This window comes from Ammospiza nelsoni, chromosome 15, assembly GCF_027579445.1.
Source record: "Ammospiza nelsoni isolate bAmmNel1 chromosome 15, bAmmNel1.pri, whole genome shotgun sequence".
In the NCBI taxonomy this organism is placed as follows: Eukaryota; Metazoa; Chordata; class Aves; order Passeriformes; family Passerellidae; genus Ammospiza; species Ammospiza nelsoni.
The window spans coordinates 10052697-10066626 of NC_080647.1; the positions used below are offsets into that span (position 1 = coordinate 10052697).

The 13930-nt window shown below is 37.6% G+C and overlaps 1 protein-coding gene across 1 annotated transcript in view; it reads right to left on the reverse strand.

The window, feature by feature from the left end:
• The window catches only part of TENM1 (teneurin transmembrane protein 1), a 306681-nt gene that overhangs the window by 148513 nt on the left and 144238 nt on the right, over positions 1–13930 (reverse strand). Inside the window, exon 4 of the mRNA XM_059482796.1 lies at positions 6551–6791. Within this exon, the coding sequence (XP_059338779.1) occupies positions 6551–6791 (241 nt within the window). The remainder of the gene's footprint in view (positions 1–6550; positions 6792–13930) is intronic.

The window sequence follows — 13930 nt, forward strand, 5'->3', positions numbered from 1 at the left end:
GGCTTTGTTACTGTGATACACAGTGACATCTCTACATTAATTCAGTAATCTTCAGAAGTGCTTTCTGTGGCTTGAAATTTGCTGTAGTACTCCAACTCAAGCAGCAGCTGAGTAAAACAACCAATGGACACAGAAATTTGATATAAGGAAGGAATAATCTCATTGCTAGCTCTATTTTTTTCCTCAAGAAATTTTAAGATTATTTTGTGGAAAATATGAAAAACAGTAGTTACAAGAATATTTATGTAAGTCATAGAAACTACATAATATTTGCAGAGCACTTTGAAACCACGAATCAAGAAGGATAAAAATTCCTTTCAATTTTATAATTTTATTGCCTATATTCTATGGTTGGAAGCACGACTTAAAGAAAGGAATGAGTAAATGAAGTAGCTGTCCCTCAGTTCTATTTGCCATCAATTTCCTTCTATGAATATTCATGCATATTCTGACTTTTTTTTCCCAGCATTTCAGTCTGTTTCCAAGTACCTACACTCACCTGCATATGGTCTAATCCAAACTGTACAGCTATTGTGACAAAAAAGACAAAGTTTACCTGACAAGAGATGTATCACATTAACTACATAAATATATTTAGTCTTTGAAGCCAGCTTAACTACATAAATACCCTTGTAGTATTTGAAAACAGCTTACCTAGAAATAGCTAGCCAGAAAATAGTAACATGACACATATATATCTGATTTTTTGGAAATGAAGAGGTAAAATTCTTTTCATGTCTTTGACCACTTCTCACGACCTAGACCCTTTGTATTAACCTGTATTTATTGTTCTCTTTCAAAATTTAGATTCAGTCTATTTCTGGTTTTGTAAAACTATTTTCCACTATTTCATGGAAAGTTAAAAGCCTGCTTGCTTATTGGTGGCCATAAAATCACAGCATAGCTTTAGTTATAACTTTATATACCATCAACTTATTCAAAACAATGAGCAAGGAGTATCTGCAATGTGATTGTTTAAGTTACAATATTTAGCCTCCATAAAAAACCCTTACACAAATATATCCCACTATTTCAGGGAAGCCCACACCAGAGTTTCTCACAAACAAAAATACAATAGAGTGCATGAACGATTTAAATTGCCCTACTGTCCTTAGTGACTGGATCTCAAACTTCTCAAGGCAGGACCCTCAAGTGCCGTTGCTGCTGACATGAAAGTTGTATTTCATTGTAGCTGACAAATGTTTATATTTTTATTTCCATAAAAGACAGCTTCCTTCTCCCATTATTAAATTTAAGGTCATATTTACAACTTTTATTTTCAGTTCATGGTCATATTGACAGTCTTCAATTTATCTTTTGGAATTCAGCAGACAAATATTTTCAGATCTTTTCTGCTGTGCACAGAAAACACATGGGACTCAGAACGAATTTAAAACCCTTGCTGGGTGTCTGTTTTTAACACGGTCAGCCTCTATATGTGTTGATTTATTGTTTAATTAGATAGAAAATGAGAAAATACAAGAGAAATGTCATAATAGCAAATACTGGCCACCATAATTTGAAGAAAAGATCGTAAAAGAAGCCCTCTCCTGCATTTATTCTTGGAACAGCCCCAAATCTGGTCATTTAACAGAGGAGCAGGCTCCATTGGCAAACAAGTTCCCAGTGAACTGCACTGCTCAAGTGAAAGTGTCTCCTGCTTGGTGGCTTATGATCATTAACACCTGTCTGCCTCAGGAGCTGTAAAAGCTGCTCTGTTTGCTATGGAAACCTTGAACTGGGAAAAAATCTCAAGGCACAAAAAAGCGTTTTCTGAGTCTCTGCACTGGAGGCAAGATTCGTGAGATCCACAAGATGTTCAAATGCCAAGACCAAGAAAGAAGATCAAACCTTCCAAGAGCCCACACTGAACTGAGTGTGAATTTCTAGATGCAGTTTTATTTAATTACATTTCCTTTTAAAATTACTCCAGCTTACACAGAAAGGGACTATATGCAGCTGTCTGTGATTTGAAAGGCTATCAATATACTTCCTGAAGAGAAAAAAGTAATTATGAGGTTGATTTAAAAAGATAAACCGTAGTACAGAATTGCATCAAACAGAAGTATAACCAAGTTATTTCCAGGAAAAAAAAAATAGAGCTAATCATACCTATATACCTTAAAAAACTATGTAACACAGAAAAGAATGATTCCATCTATATGATGATTCAAATACACTTCTTGAACTCCAAAACTCTCAATGTTTTCAAGTGTTTAGAGACATAGTCAAACTTTTGGGCTCTGAAATATTGCTGAATTTTAACTAAAAATAATAACTGCCTTGAACCCCAAATACTCCTCTTATTATTCTAGTACTTCTAAGTTTTATATAAATTAATGATAATTGAATCTCAGGGTTATGGTCTGGTACCTCACTGTCCCCTTAGAGCAGCTATTACCATGGTGATAAGATTGCTTAAATTAAGCTGTCTTTTTCCACAGGACTTGGCTCATTGCCAGTGCAGTGAAGGGAGATTTCAGTCCATTCAGCACAGCATTAACCTTACTGCCAACACTGCTAAATGGGCTAGAGGAACTAGGAAGAAATCTGATTTAAAAAAGGAAGGAACAAACAAATATCTTAAATACTGTCGCACAAAACAGGACTAAAAACTCCACTTTGAAACAAAATCAATTAGCTAAATTTTGAGATTTAGGCATAAAACTTAAAAATTCTAATACTTTGGTAATCTATGTCAAAACTTAACTCAAAATAAGTGTGACCAATGGTTTATCCATGACGGATCAGTAACAGACTATAAGGAGGATAACAAAATGTCAGGTAAAAATCCCTACTTAACATCTAGATTTTACTTCTTTGGGGATTTCACTGAGGTGGGAAAATAAATAGCAAACAGCAGGAAAAAATAAACAAAGTAAGAAAGCAAGATATGGAAACAAATACTGAGTTAACTAGAAGGGCATGGAGAAAATGAAAAACATTCCTTTGAGTTATCAGGGTTTAATACTTACTCCATAAAAAGTAGTAAGCTATGTTCAGATGGGGCTGTCAGAGATAATGACAATGTATTACACTGTAAATCACAAGATTTGAAGCATTAGAGCAAAGTATCTATGAAGCCTGATAAAACAATTATTTTAGTGGAAAGGAAGGGAATAGGCAATTGGTTGCAAGTACTTTATTCTGGGGGAGAGGGAAAAAATCAATTTTTGTGAGAGCCCAGTAACATTATCCTAAAAAAAGAGCATCAATGTTTCCTGTGGTTTTATGTGGTGTGAGAGATCCTTGCAGTCATTTTCTGGCAATACATAAAAATTATTTCTTTGTGTGACAATGAAATCACTGCATGTTCATAAGTAATTTTAATAATGGCTATGTTTATTTTTCCCAAACCGTGTGTGCATGCATAGATGGAGATTGCATTTGCATCTCTGGGCACATTACAGTGCTGAAGGTTGCAGCACAGTCACCAGTTTGAGCTGCTACACCTCCTACAGGTACAGCTCTTCTCCAATTCCCTCAGCAGCAGGTGCTCCATAACATGTCCTCTGGAGTTCTAAAGCTGTTCTTAATTCTTATTTTTATTTGGGTTGCTTATAATCAGAGTAACTGCCAGAGTTAGGGAACTGGCCTTGGCAACAACACACATAGAGACTTTAATTTTAGGTTTAGTGTGAACTTGAACAAGTAATTTCATCTTTCCAAATCACTGTCATCATTAAAGAGTTGCATTACTAAGTTAGGTCTTGACAAAAGTGCTTTGCAGATTAGTGCATGTAATACCTCTAGATGAAGCACAAAACAAAATTTCTGATTTGCCCTTTTCTATAAAAATGTAACTAGGTTTTACTGCACATGAAACACATGTACCACAGTATATGTCTTTACTGCAGCCCTTTGCCATCTAATTTAGGGTTTCAAACGCTAATTATGTAAGAGTACATGTCTAATCTGAGCCTTGCAAGCATTTTCAAAACTAGAGAATTTTCTTTTACATAAATAGAACACATTAATACAACACACTATGAGCAGACTCATTAACTTGCTTCATTTCTTTTTATCCAGAGTGAATAGGTTTTACAGTCACATGATTAGATCTAGGAAATCTTTTTCTGTCTGAAAATTCTCTAATATTCCATGGCAGTAAAGATAACATCAAACACAAGTTCTACTTCTGGATTAACAGGGGATACAGTCAGAAGAAAAGCTGAACATGTGTATTCTGATTTTTGTCTACTTGTTACAGTAGGGAATACATTACTGTCTAAGTTTTCTTTTTGATTGCAAATGTTCCAAATTTAACAACAACAAAAAAAATCTCCTTAGCTATATTAGGTATGTAGATATTGGCTAGATTTGGTATTATTAAAGATCTGGCACAAAACATATCATTGAAATGTTTCTCTTTATTTTGTAGGATTATTTTTAATGGGCAGCTAAACATTAATGGAGAAGGAAAGCAAGGGAATCCAGATATTAGGCCAAAGCACCAGTTCAATTCCAGGAGAATCATTCCCTGGTAAAGGAAGGATAAACAAGCTGCAAGCCCTTCATTTTCTCTAAGGCTGTGCACTGTAGACTTCTGGGAAGTGGTGATCACAAATGTTTCTTATTACAGTGCTCCCCTGCTATGGCACTTGTCTGCACACAAGCTGCAGATAGATTCTGGCAAACACACTCACAGGTTTTCCTTATGGATTACCCAGCCTTTCAGCCAGCTTTGTGAGAGGCTTCTGGAGTGACCAGTGGGGGCATGAAATCAGCTGAAACAACCACTGAAGGGTCAGAACATGGAAAATTCCCAGGCTCTCTGAATGACTAACATGTAGCCCAAAGGATGTTTTCCAGTCTGAATTCTTACTTCACTGCACAGGCCTTTATATAATTATAGATGTAGCTACATATCTCTGTATTTGTCCTTTAAGAGAAGCTTCAAATTTACAAAAAATAATAAGAAAACAGAAAATTTAAACCGAACTCGAAAGAAAATAAATTGCAAAATATTGTCCCCAATGAAGTCTGATGCAAATACCATGAATGGGGATGCAGAGCCTTAAAAAGATCTACTTGACTTTTAATTCAAGAGAACCAAAAGTTAATGGGACAGAACACCCAGAGATCACCTTTCTTGCAGAATAAAGTATAGACAAATAGACAGATAAGCTTGTTACACCAGAAACAGAGAAATTTATCTTTATAAAGACTGTGTAAGCAGAAGCTTCTAGCTCCAGAAAGATCAGCTGAACTAAAGTGTTGTTTATGTTCACTTTTGCAGAAAAGTTTCCATCCTCCTTGATTCTTTTTGAGATTTGTCCTTAAGACAAATAAGGAAACTTTTATTTCAGAATGAACTGGTGTGTTCTTCAATCCCAACTTAATAGCAGAACTAAAAATTGACACTTCTGATGAGCAGCAGTCAAGTGTTTAAAGACATATATTAAGATTAATTTTTGTAATAAAATAAAACCAACCTTGTTATAAAAGAACAAAATGTAGGTTTCAGTGATTAATTGTGCTAACTGGGTTTCAGACATATATAAAAATCAGACATATGTTAAAAATCCCCCAAACATTTCTGTGCATAATACTTAATATTTTCTGGATCCAATTAGGGGCATGTCAGAAATTTATCTGTTTCATCAGACACAACTTTCACAAACTCTTGCCCTTTATGTACTTTAGAATGGCAAAACCCAAAGGAAACCATAGTTAAAACCTCCTGGTGCTCTGTTGACAATGAAGAAGACTGAAAATTCAGATCTTGTTTTAAAAATCAAGTCAGCAAACACAGCTGCAGTTGAAAGCAATCAAATTAGCCAACACTTATCAGGAACAGGTGAAAAAAAAAGCTTATTATAGCCAAAAAGTCAGAGGAGATTGTGCAGAGTTTGGGCACTGAAAAGTAAGTTGCCTGAATACATAATGTGTTTGCTCTCAATTGTTTTTCAGAGTAGATTATTTGTGTAAATTGTGAATGATCCTGAATTTGAACCCTCCCTTTCCAACCACACCCAATATCCATCTCGGTATCGTTTCTCCATTGCCAAATGATTATAAAATTATATTTGGCTATATATGCAATAAAGTATTAAATATATATTGAGGAAAAGATAATTTTAGTATTGTTTCTGGTCTTTTCTTATCCACAGAAAAGCTACAGCCTGACTAGATGATCTCCAAAGGTCCCTTCAAACCCCAACCATTCCTGACTCAGCGTGACTCCAGAAGTGCCAAAGTACACTGATTAAACCAAACTTCTATTTGCTGGTTACAAAATGGTCCTGGGAGAATGTGGGAGGGCAAGACAAACCCACAAGCACAAATCCTGACTGCACACAACCATAAAATGCCAGTGTAACCTACACAAGTTAAAGGAATCGCCATAGTACAAAACTTTGCATAATGTGCTTTTTTGAGTATTTTTGACCTAAATGAATCAAGCAAAAATGGCCTCATGTCACTACTTGAGATGGGCTCAGAGTAAAACACATGGGCATGTCCAGAAGGACACCACCAGCTTGTGTCCACGTCAGGCCTCCTCCCCACCGTGTTCCATTTCCCCTCTGCGCGCAGCCGCGGTCCATACCTGGTTTCCAGCGGGATGTTGCTGTTCAAGACCCAGCTGTTATGAAGGTGCACCGAGTCCTGCGTGCTGGTGGGGGGCGTGGGGGCAGCGGGGCTGGGCTGGCTGCGCGTGGTCATGGATCTCCTCTGCAGCGAGTCGGCCGACGGAGGCGGCTTCCTGGCGCACGTGCACGCGTGAGGCGGCGGAGGCGGCGGCGGCAGCGGCCTGAAGGTGAACTGGTTGTGAGGGCTACCAGGCATGTCTGAAACAGCAAGGAAAAGACAACCAAACACACAGAGGGTTACTATTATTTTGGAAAGATAAAGACTATCTTTAGATGTTGTTTTGCCTTTTGCCTGCAGTGTGCCTGGAGCTTGGGGCTTTCTGCTCTAAAAACCTTAACCCTAGGCCTAACCCTAGGCAGGTGAATCAGCCTGGGGTTAGGGATGGTTCATCTGAATTAAAAAAAGGAATGGGGAGACTGAAGTCTTAAACTGAAGGAGGGCAGATTTACATGAGGTACTAGGAAATAAATCTTTGTTGTAAGGGTGGTGAGGCACTGGAACAGGTTGCCCAGAGAAGTTTTGGCTGACACACACCTGTAAGAGTTCCAGGCCAGGTTGGACAGGGCTTGGAGCAACCTGGTCTAGTGGAAGGCATCCCTGCCCACAACACAGGGTTGAAACTGGTGCCTTCCAACCCAAACCACTCTGCGATCCTGTGGTACATTATTATTGGGAATAAATCATTGTACTTTATCACTTTCTTTACCCTGTTTCCTGTAAATGTTGCTGCAATATTTGAAATAATTTAAAATAAAACAGTCTATTGAAACACAATCAGATACAGACACACCCTACAGCAGTGTAATTCAATAACAGCCAAACAAACAAAACCCAAAAACCAACCAAAAAAGAAAAAAAAAAAAAGGTAGTATAACATTTACTTAATTTGTCAGGATTTTTTGGGGATGAAGGTAAAGAACATAAAAAGTAACAGTGAATAGCATCAGAGATACCAACTGATTTCATAAGGTATAATTCTCATTTAAAACATCTATGAAAGAAATAAACAGTATAAAAATCGGTCTTGCTCTTCAATTTGAGAGAGAAAATGACTGAATAAGTCCTACCTCCTAACAAACATCTTCCCTAAAATAATGTTACTGCACTTGTTAAATGGAGATGAGAAAAGGTCTCTGAAGCACTAACCATCTAGACACCCAGAGAAAAGGTTTTATGGCAGATGAGCTGGCAGGGAGCTCACAGCCACTGGAGCAGGCTGAGAAGGAGACTGAGCCTGTGGTGGGTACCCAAGGCCCTGTCCCTGTGCTGCCACTGCCCTGTGGGGCCCTCAGGCTGGCCCCAGTACCCCAAAGGATCTTGTACCTGCACAGGCTCCTGCCCTGTGCTAACAAATGCTGCCCATGGCTCAGCCTGAGCCGCTGAGCTTCAGCCCTCCTGCTAAGGACCACAAAGACACAAACATGGTGCAATGGTACTTTCAAGGAACAACAAAACCTTGTTTTCTCTACTTCTTCAAAGTCTCCAAAGAATCTCACTACAGCCAGATACACAGCTATGGACAATAGCAAACACTTTATAAAGAAGATAGGGGTAAAAATTGCTGCCAGATTGAGTAATCTGTGAACTTTTTAACCTGGAACTCCTCCAGCTACTTCACCTCAGTGTCTAACAAGGCTTTATCCTATTTCTGTACTCACTCTCACTCTCCCTTTTACCTTAGCAGATGTCCAGTTAAATTTGCAGAAATCCAGCTGGAGCAAAGCTCTGATGAACCTGCAAAAACTCCCTGCAAGGAGGTGTTGTCATCCATTTAAAACATTCTTTATATTATGACATGATGTGTCTTCAAGGCAAAAGATGAAAGTGTATTCCCTCCTTTTCTGGAATGGCTTGTGGAAAAAAAAGTACCTTTTTCTGCGTGACAGTCCCAATTTACCCCAGCTGGAGAAACAAGGTTGTTTAGTGCTCCACATAAGCTTTTCAATGCTGTGGTAAGCAAAGCTGTCACAGATTTGGCCCAGGCTTAATCCTTTTAATTTCACTGATCTTTTATCGAGGCAGCATTCTTACAGTTGCATTAAGGTTTATACTGTAATATTCGTTTGCATACACCAGAAAAGCAGTTCTAAGCATATTAGAAAATTGGAGACCTCAGTAAATTAAATCACCAGAGTCAACAGTCCAGGGCTCCAAAATAATCTGCTAAGGCACTTTCATATAATAATTAATCTAGGTAAATCCTGTATCCCGCTATTCTAGAATTGAAAGCTACCCAGATTTTGCACATATTTGATGTCCAGCATCCCTATGCATTTGATCAATTACACTTCCTTACTTAAGGTATCAACTGTAAATCCACTCTACAGAAAATTGGCAGGATTATTAAACAACCTATAATTTGCATGACAAACCATTTCAATGTCTGAGCCACTGTCCTGTTAGAAAAATGCTGATTTTTGCCAGGACACACAGTTAGACTCTACAAGGTACATCAAGAGCTGTGCTGTGAATGCCAAGCAGCCAAGGTGACTGCTTCTCTAGGTATTTGGGAAAAAAACCTGTATAATCTATATGGCAACACAACTTTTAGTTCTCTTCTTCCACTTTTAACTATCCTGTCTCTATCCCATCAACAGCACACAATTGTCTGACAAAGTTTAGCTTGTTCCAAGCAATAGATTGGCTCTGCCTTTGAACCATAAAGTCTCTCTGGCTCAGAGGATACCTTAAATCTCCCAGTGCAATTTATCACAATACATCAACACATCAGATTTCCTGGGGGATTCCTTTTTAATTATCACACTTGTCACCCTTTCATCTAGCTACTGGCATCACAGAAAACCTCACACTGCAGCCTGATTATTTTGGTGATTTAAAAAGTCTTCATCAGACCCTCATTTCAGTGAAGCACTGCAAACTCATTAGGCTGAGAATCAGCCCTAGTTTCCAATTAGTTTTTACAGACTTTCTTATTTGGCAGAGTTGGTTTTATTTTGCTTGAAACTAAGTCTATAGCTCATTATTTTTACAACACAAAAAATATTGCTTGGGATATAAAGCAGCATTAAATCTCAATATGCACACTTAGGATGCTTCAGGACTCTAAATAAACAGCAGACTATATAAAATAACTTACTGCAAAATCATTTAAATACCTAAAAGGGGATATTATGCAAGATAATATGTCTAAAGCAAACAAACTTCCAAAATGTAAGAGACTGATATAGGAATTGGCTTACCTAATACTATCTGTAACAACTGCTGCTTTTATTATAATGGCTGCTAATAATGTGCATATTTTTTAATTCTTGTACATCAAAACATTTATGTATAATATGCAAAGACAGACTTACTTGTTTTCATTGTCTCCACTGATGAGATAGAAATTTCCATTAATCTAAAAATTTAGCTATATAAAATTATTTCAGCTCAAACTTTACACTTGGAATAATTTGCTTCAAATCAGATTTCCACCTGAGGAGTAACCAAGCTAGAAATTCTTCTCTTGATCTTCATCATTGGCTTTCTCATCTGCATTTAGCTCATTTTTTTACAGACAAAAGAGACTGTTTAAAAAATTTATAAATTCTTTCCCCTGAGAAGTAATTTTTTTTTTAAAACAGTCCTCTCCTTTCAGCAGAACACATCTAAAATGGCAAAGTTTCCTGAAAAGATCCAGACAACATTCTGGTGATTTCTTTTACTCCAATTTGCACTTTCCCCATCCACTTCACAAACTCAAACTTCTTTCTACCTCTTGATTTTTAAAATATGTATTTATTTTTAGAGGCTTTGCTTTCAATTACAAGAATAACACAGGAAGTGCTAATTTGATTAGCTCCTCTGCTTTGAGGCACTTTGCAAACTTGATGCACTCACACCAGAAGAAACTGCAGAGGAGATGGCAGCTGGAAACAAGAAAATCTTGCCTTGAATTTCTGCTAGCTTGAACAAGTGCTACTTTCTCTCTTTCCTTTGAAATTTGAAGGAAGGAGTTATTTTTATCCCCTGAATATTTCTTCTAACAAACTCATTTTCCTTAAGAGTCAGGCTAAAATGCCTTTGTAATCATAAACATGTAGCTAAATTGCTTTACAGACTGGCAAAAATGAAATAAACAGCTTAATCAACTAGTTAGCACATAATTTAAAGTTAGTTTTGAAAATTAGCCAAGCCTTGGCAAAACTATTTTCCTAACAGTTCTAAAATATACTTCACTATACTTTTTGGATCCATTTAAAAGACAGGGTAATTGAACTGTTTTATCATTTACTGACAAGGCTACAATAGCCTGTACTGTTATTAGGTGAAGTGTATCAGAGAGAGTGTACTAAAATGTAATGAACCATAAAAGGTTTGCATCTAACCTGTAGTGCTCTTGAAATATTTTAATTTTTTTCAGTTCCTGAATTTATTATTTTTTCATATGTTTATGTATATATATATATTTTAACTTATTGGATGTGTCTCAGTAGAGTGTGAATTAGCTGGCAATCCATTATTTAATGAACGAAACAGCAACATATGTTCCGGGAGCTAAACTCAGTTTATTTAAAACTGTGGGTATACTACTGTTCAATTACAAACCACTCTGTGATTATTTTTTAAGCATGCTTAGAAATATAGAATGGTTTGGGCTGGAAAGGACCTTAAAGATCATCTAGTTTCAAGCCCCCTGCTGTGGACAGGGACACTTTCCACTGTCCCAGGCTGCTCCAAGCCCTGTCCAGCCTGGCCTTGGACACTTCCAGGGATCCAGGAGCAGCCACAGCAGCTCTGCGCACCTGTGCCAGGGCCTGCCCACCCTCACAGGGAAGAATTTCTTCCCAATATCTGATGTAAATCTGCTCTCTGTCAGTTTAAATCCATTGCTCCTAACACTGCATACCCTTGTAAAAAGTCCCTGTGATGCTCTTATAACCCCTTTATGGTCTGGAAAGCTCTGTAAGGTCTCTGGCGTTCTGCACAGGAGCAGTAAGGACTGCTTATGATGGCAGCACTTCCTTTTCTTCATGTTTTTACATTAAAAGCTAAACTTGTCCTGTAAGACCTAAGTGACTATATTTTATAAACACTCATACTGAACCTCATTCTAGGAAATTTTACAAAAATGAAATTACCCAGTTTTGAACACCAGAGGAAAAAGGAATGATGGGACCACCACCAGCATATCTTTCTTTAAAACACTCTTATTTTCACAAGTGCATGTTTTATACTTCTTTACTTCTGATTAATAAAGTCTCTTATAGTTCAGCACTAAACTTGCCTCAAGTTCCTAATGGAGTCCATATTTATTTAGGTAGACTAACATGAGCTGGGATTTTCCCATATTTTAATCTACACACTCATTTCATTTCTAAGAAACAACTGCTGTCTACTAGAAAATCTTCACAAGTCAAATAGCATAAGTGGACTTTATTACCTGCATATGATATCAGCTATTAATGCCTTAAAACCCTTAGCAACAGTGAGCATAAGGAATTTTCATCATCAAGACTTCTGCAATTGCCAGTAATTTTCCATTATCATTGCACATCAGGATTGTAACACTGCTGAGCTGCATTTCTGGTAAAACTTCCATTACTGGCATGACAAAAGTAAAAAAATACTTGAGATCTCAGAGTTTTCAAAAATAAAATCTAAATACCTTGAGAGGATCTCTGCAGACAACTATTTCTTGACTCAGCTGCAGAGAGATGCGGGAGAATTTTATCAGGCAAAAGAATGGAGGTTAGAACTCATTAGACAAGGAAAGGCAGTGATTTCTCTCTAGGGAACTATCACACGGCCACCTTTTCCAGCTTTCTGGATGGGATGCATTTAATAATATTCTGTCCTTCAGGACTCAAAAAATTCTGGCATCTGTTGTCTTTGTACTGTATACTTAACTTGTCAGTTTTACTTTGCACAATTCTTGAAATAAGACTGATATAGTTGTTTTTTAAGGTGTGTGGGAGGATGTTTCTGCTTTTTCTGATGATAGAGCTGTTAATATACTCAAGCCAAAAGAAGGGTTTCTGGGCCCAAAGCTAGCTCTTTTTTCTCTGCAGCTGTATCAGCTGGTGCATTGAAAGACATTACCTTTCCTGACAAACTTTGCCTCACTTTGGAGGCACTTATATATGTACAGCATTAGAGCTACAACAGCACTACTCCTCCTTAATTAACTCCATCACTCAGTGCTTTAACTTGGGAGCCTGATTGCTCAAGTAGAATAATTTTGGTCATAAACATTGCACTCTAAAATGTCCCTCCTTGTGTTGTAGTTTGTAACCTGAAACGAGTTTCAGGTTATAATGCTGTGTATTGTGGGTAAGACGCAAGGTTTAAATGTTATCATACAGAAGCACCTGACAATATAAACATGCCAATGTGTGTTCATATAAAATTAACATTGCCAGAGGGGAATGAAGAGCAACAGTTCCTGAGGTGCTTTTATTCTACTGAGCTGCCTGAATTACAGCTTTGTTCTATGGTACTTCACATAGATGCTAAATACTAATGCGCTCTATGTATAATATTTATGCGAAAAACATTCCATTTATGTGAAATGCTCACATTTATGTCAATTAATTTGAAAAATTTGCAATGAAACTACTACTCACTCCCTTCCCTCTCCTTCATTGCAGGTGGTACATCTGCCAGATTTTAATACTCATCCAGCTGAGACAGGACTCTCTTAAATCACCACAGTCTGTGCCAACACAAGACAGGCCCCTTGGAGGCTGAGTCAGAGAGGTCAAAGACAAAATGTGAAGGGGGAAGAAAAGCAGCACTCCAGCTCTGATGGAGTCTGAGGGAACAGCCTGAACAACCAGCTCAGGCTTCCAGTGGTTTGTTTAGCAGATCAAGCAGCTGCTGGTACAATTAACATCACACAGCATTCAAAGGACAGAGTGAAGATTGACAGCTCCCAGCCAGCTTCACGGTGGTATTTTCAGGGGAATGTGTAATTCCTGCCATTATTTAAAAGTGGTGGGTTCAGTCAATATCACGAGTTGTAACTTCTATCAGTGGGAACTCACAGGGGATAGTACAATCACTATTCTAAAACTCTGAACAAAATGGGAGAGATTATAGCTTACAGAGTAAGCCTATCATCTAGGTTTGCAAAAGACGGGCACTTACAAGTAGCCTGGCAGAAAATTTCTGATGACCTTTGAGGTGAACAGATTTTGATTAAAGAGCAGTTTATGATTGGTAAAATAGGTTGCAAGCAGTCATGGCTGTAAAAATTAATGTTTCTGCAGTTATTGATGGTTTTGGTGGTGAAAAATATTCAAGTTTTGGCCCTTGTGTTATTAAATTCATTAACTGTGAGGGCTTTCTGAAAGGGATCTACGGGTAATGGAATTAGCAACTATAAATCATATTG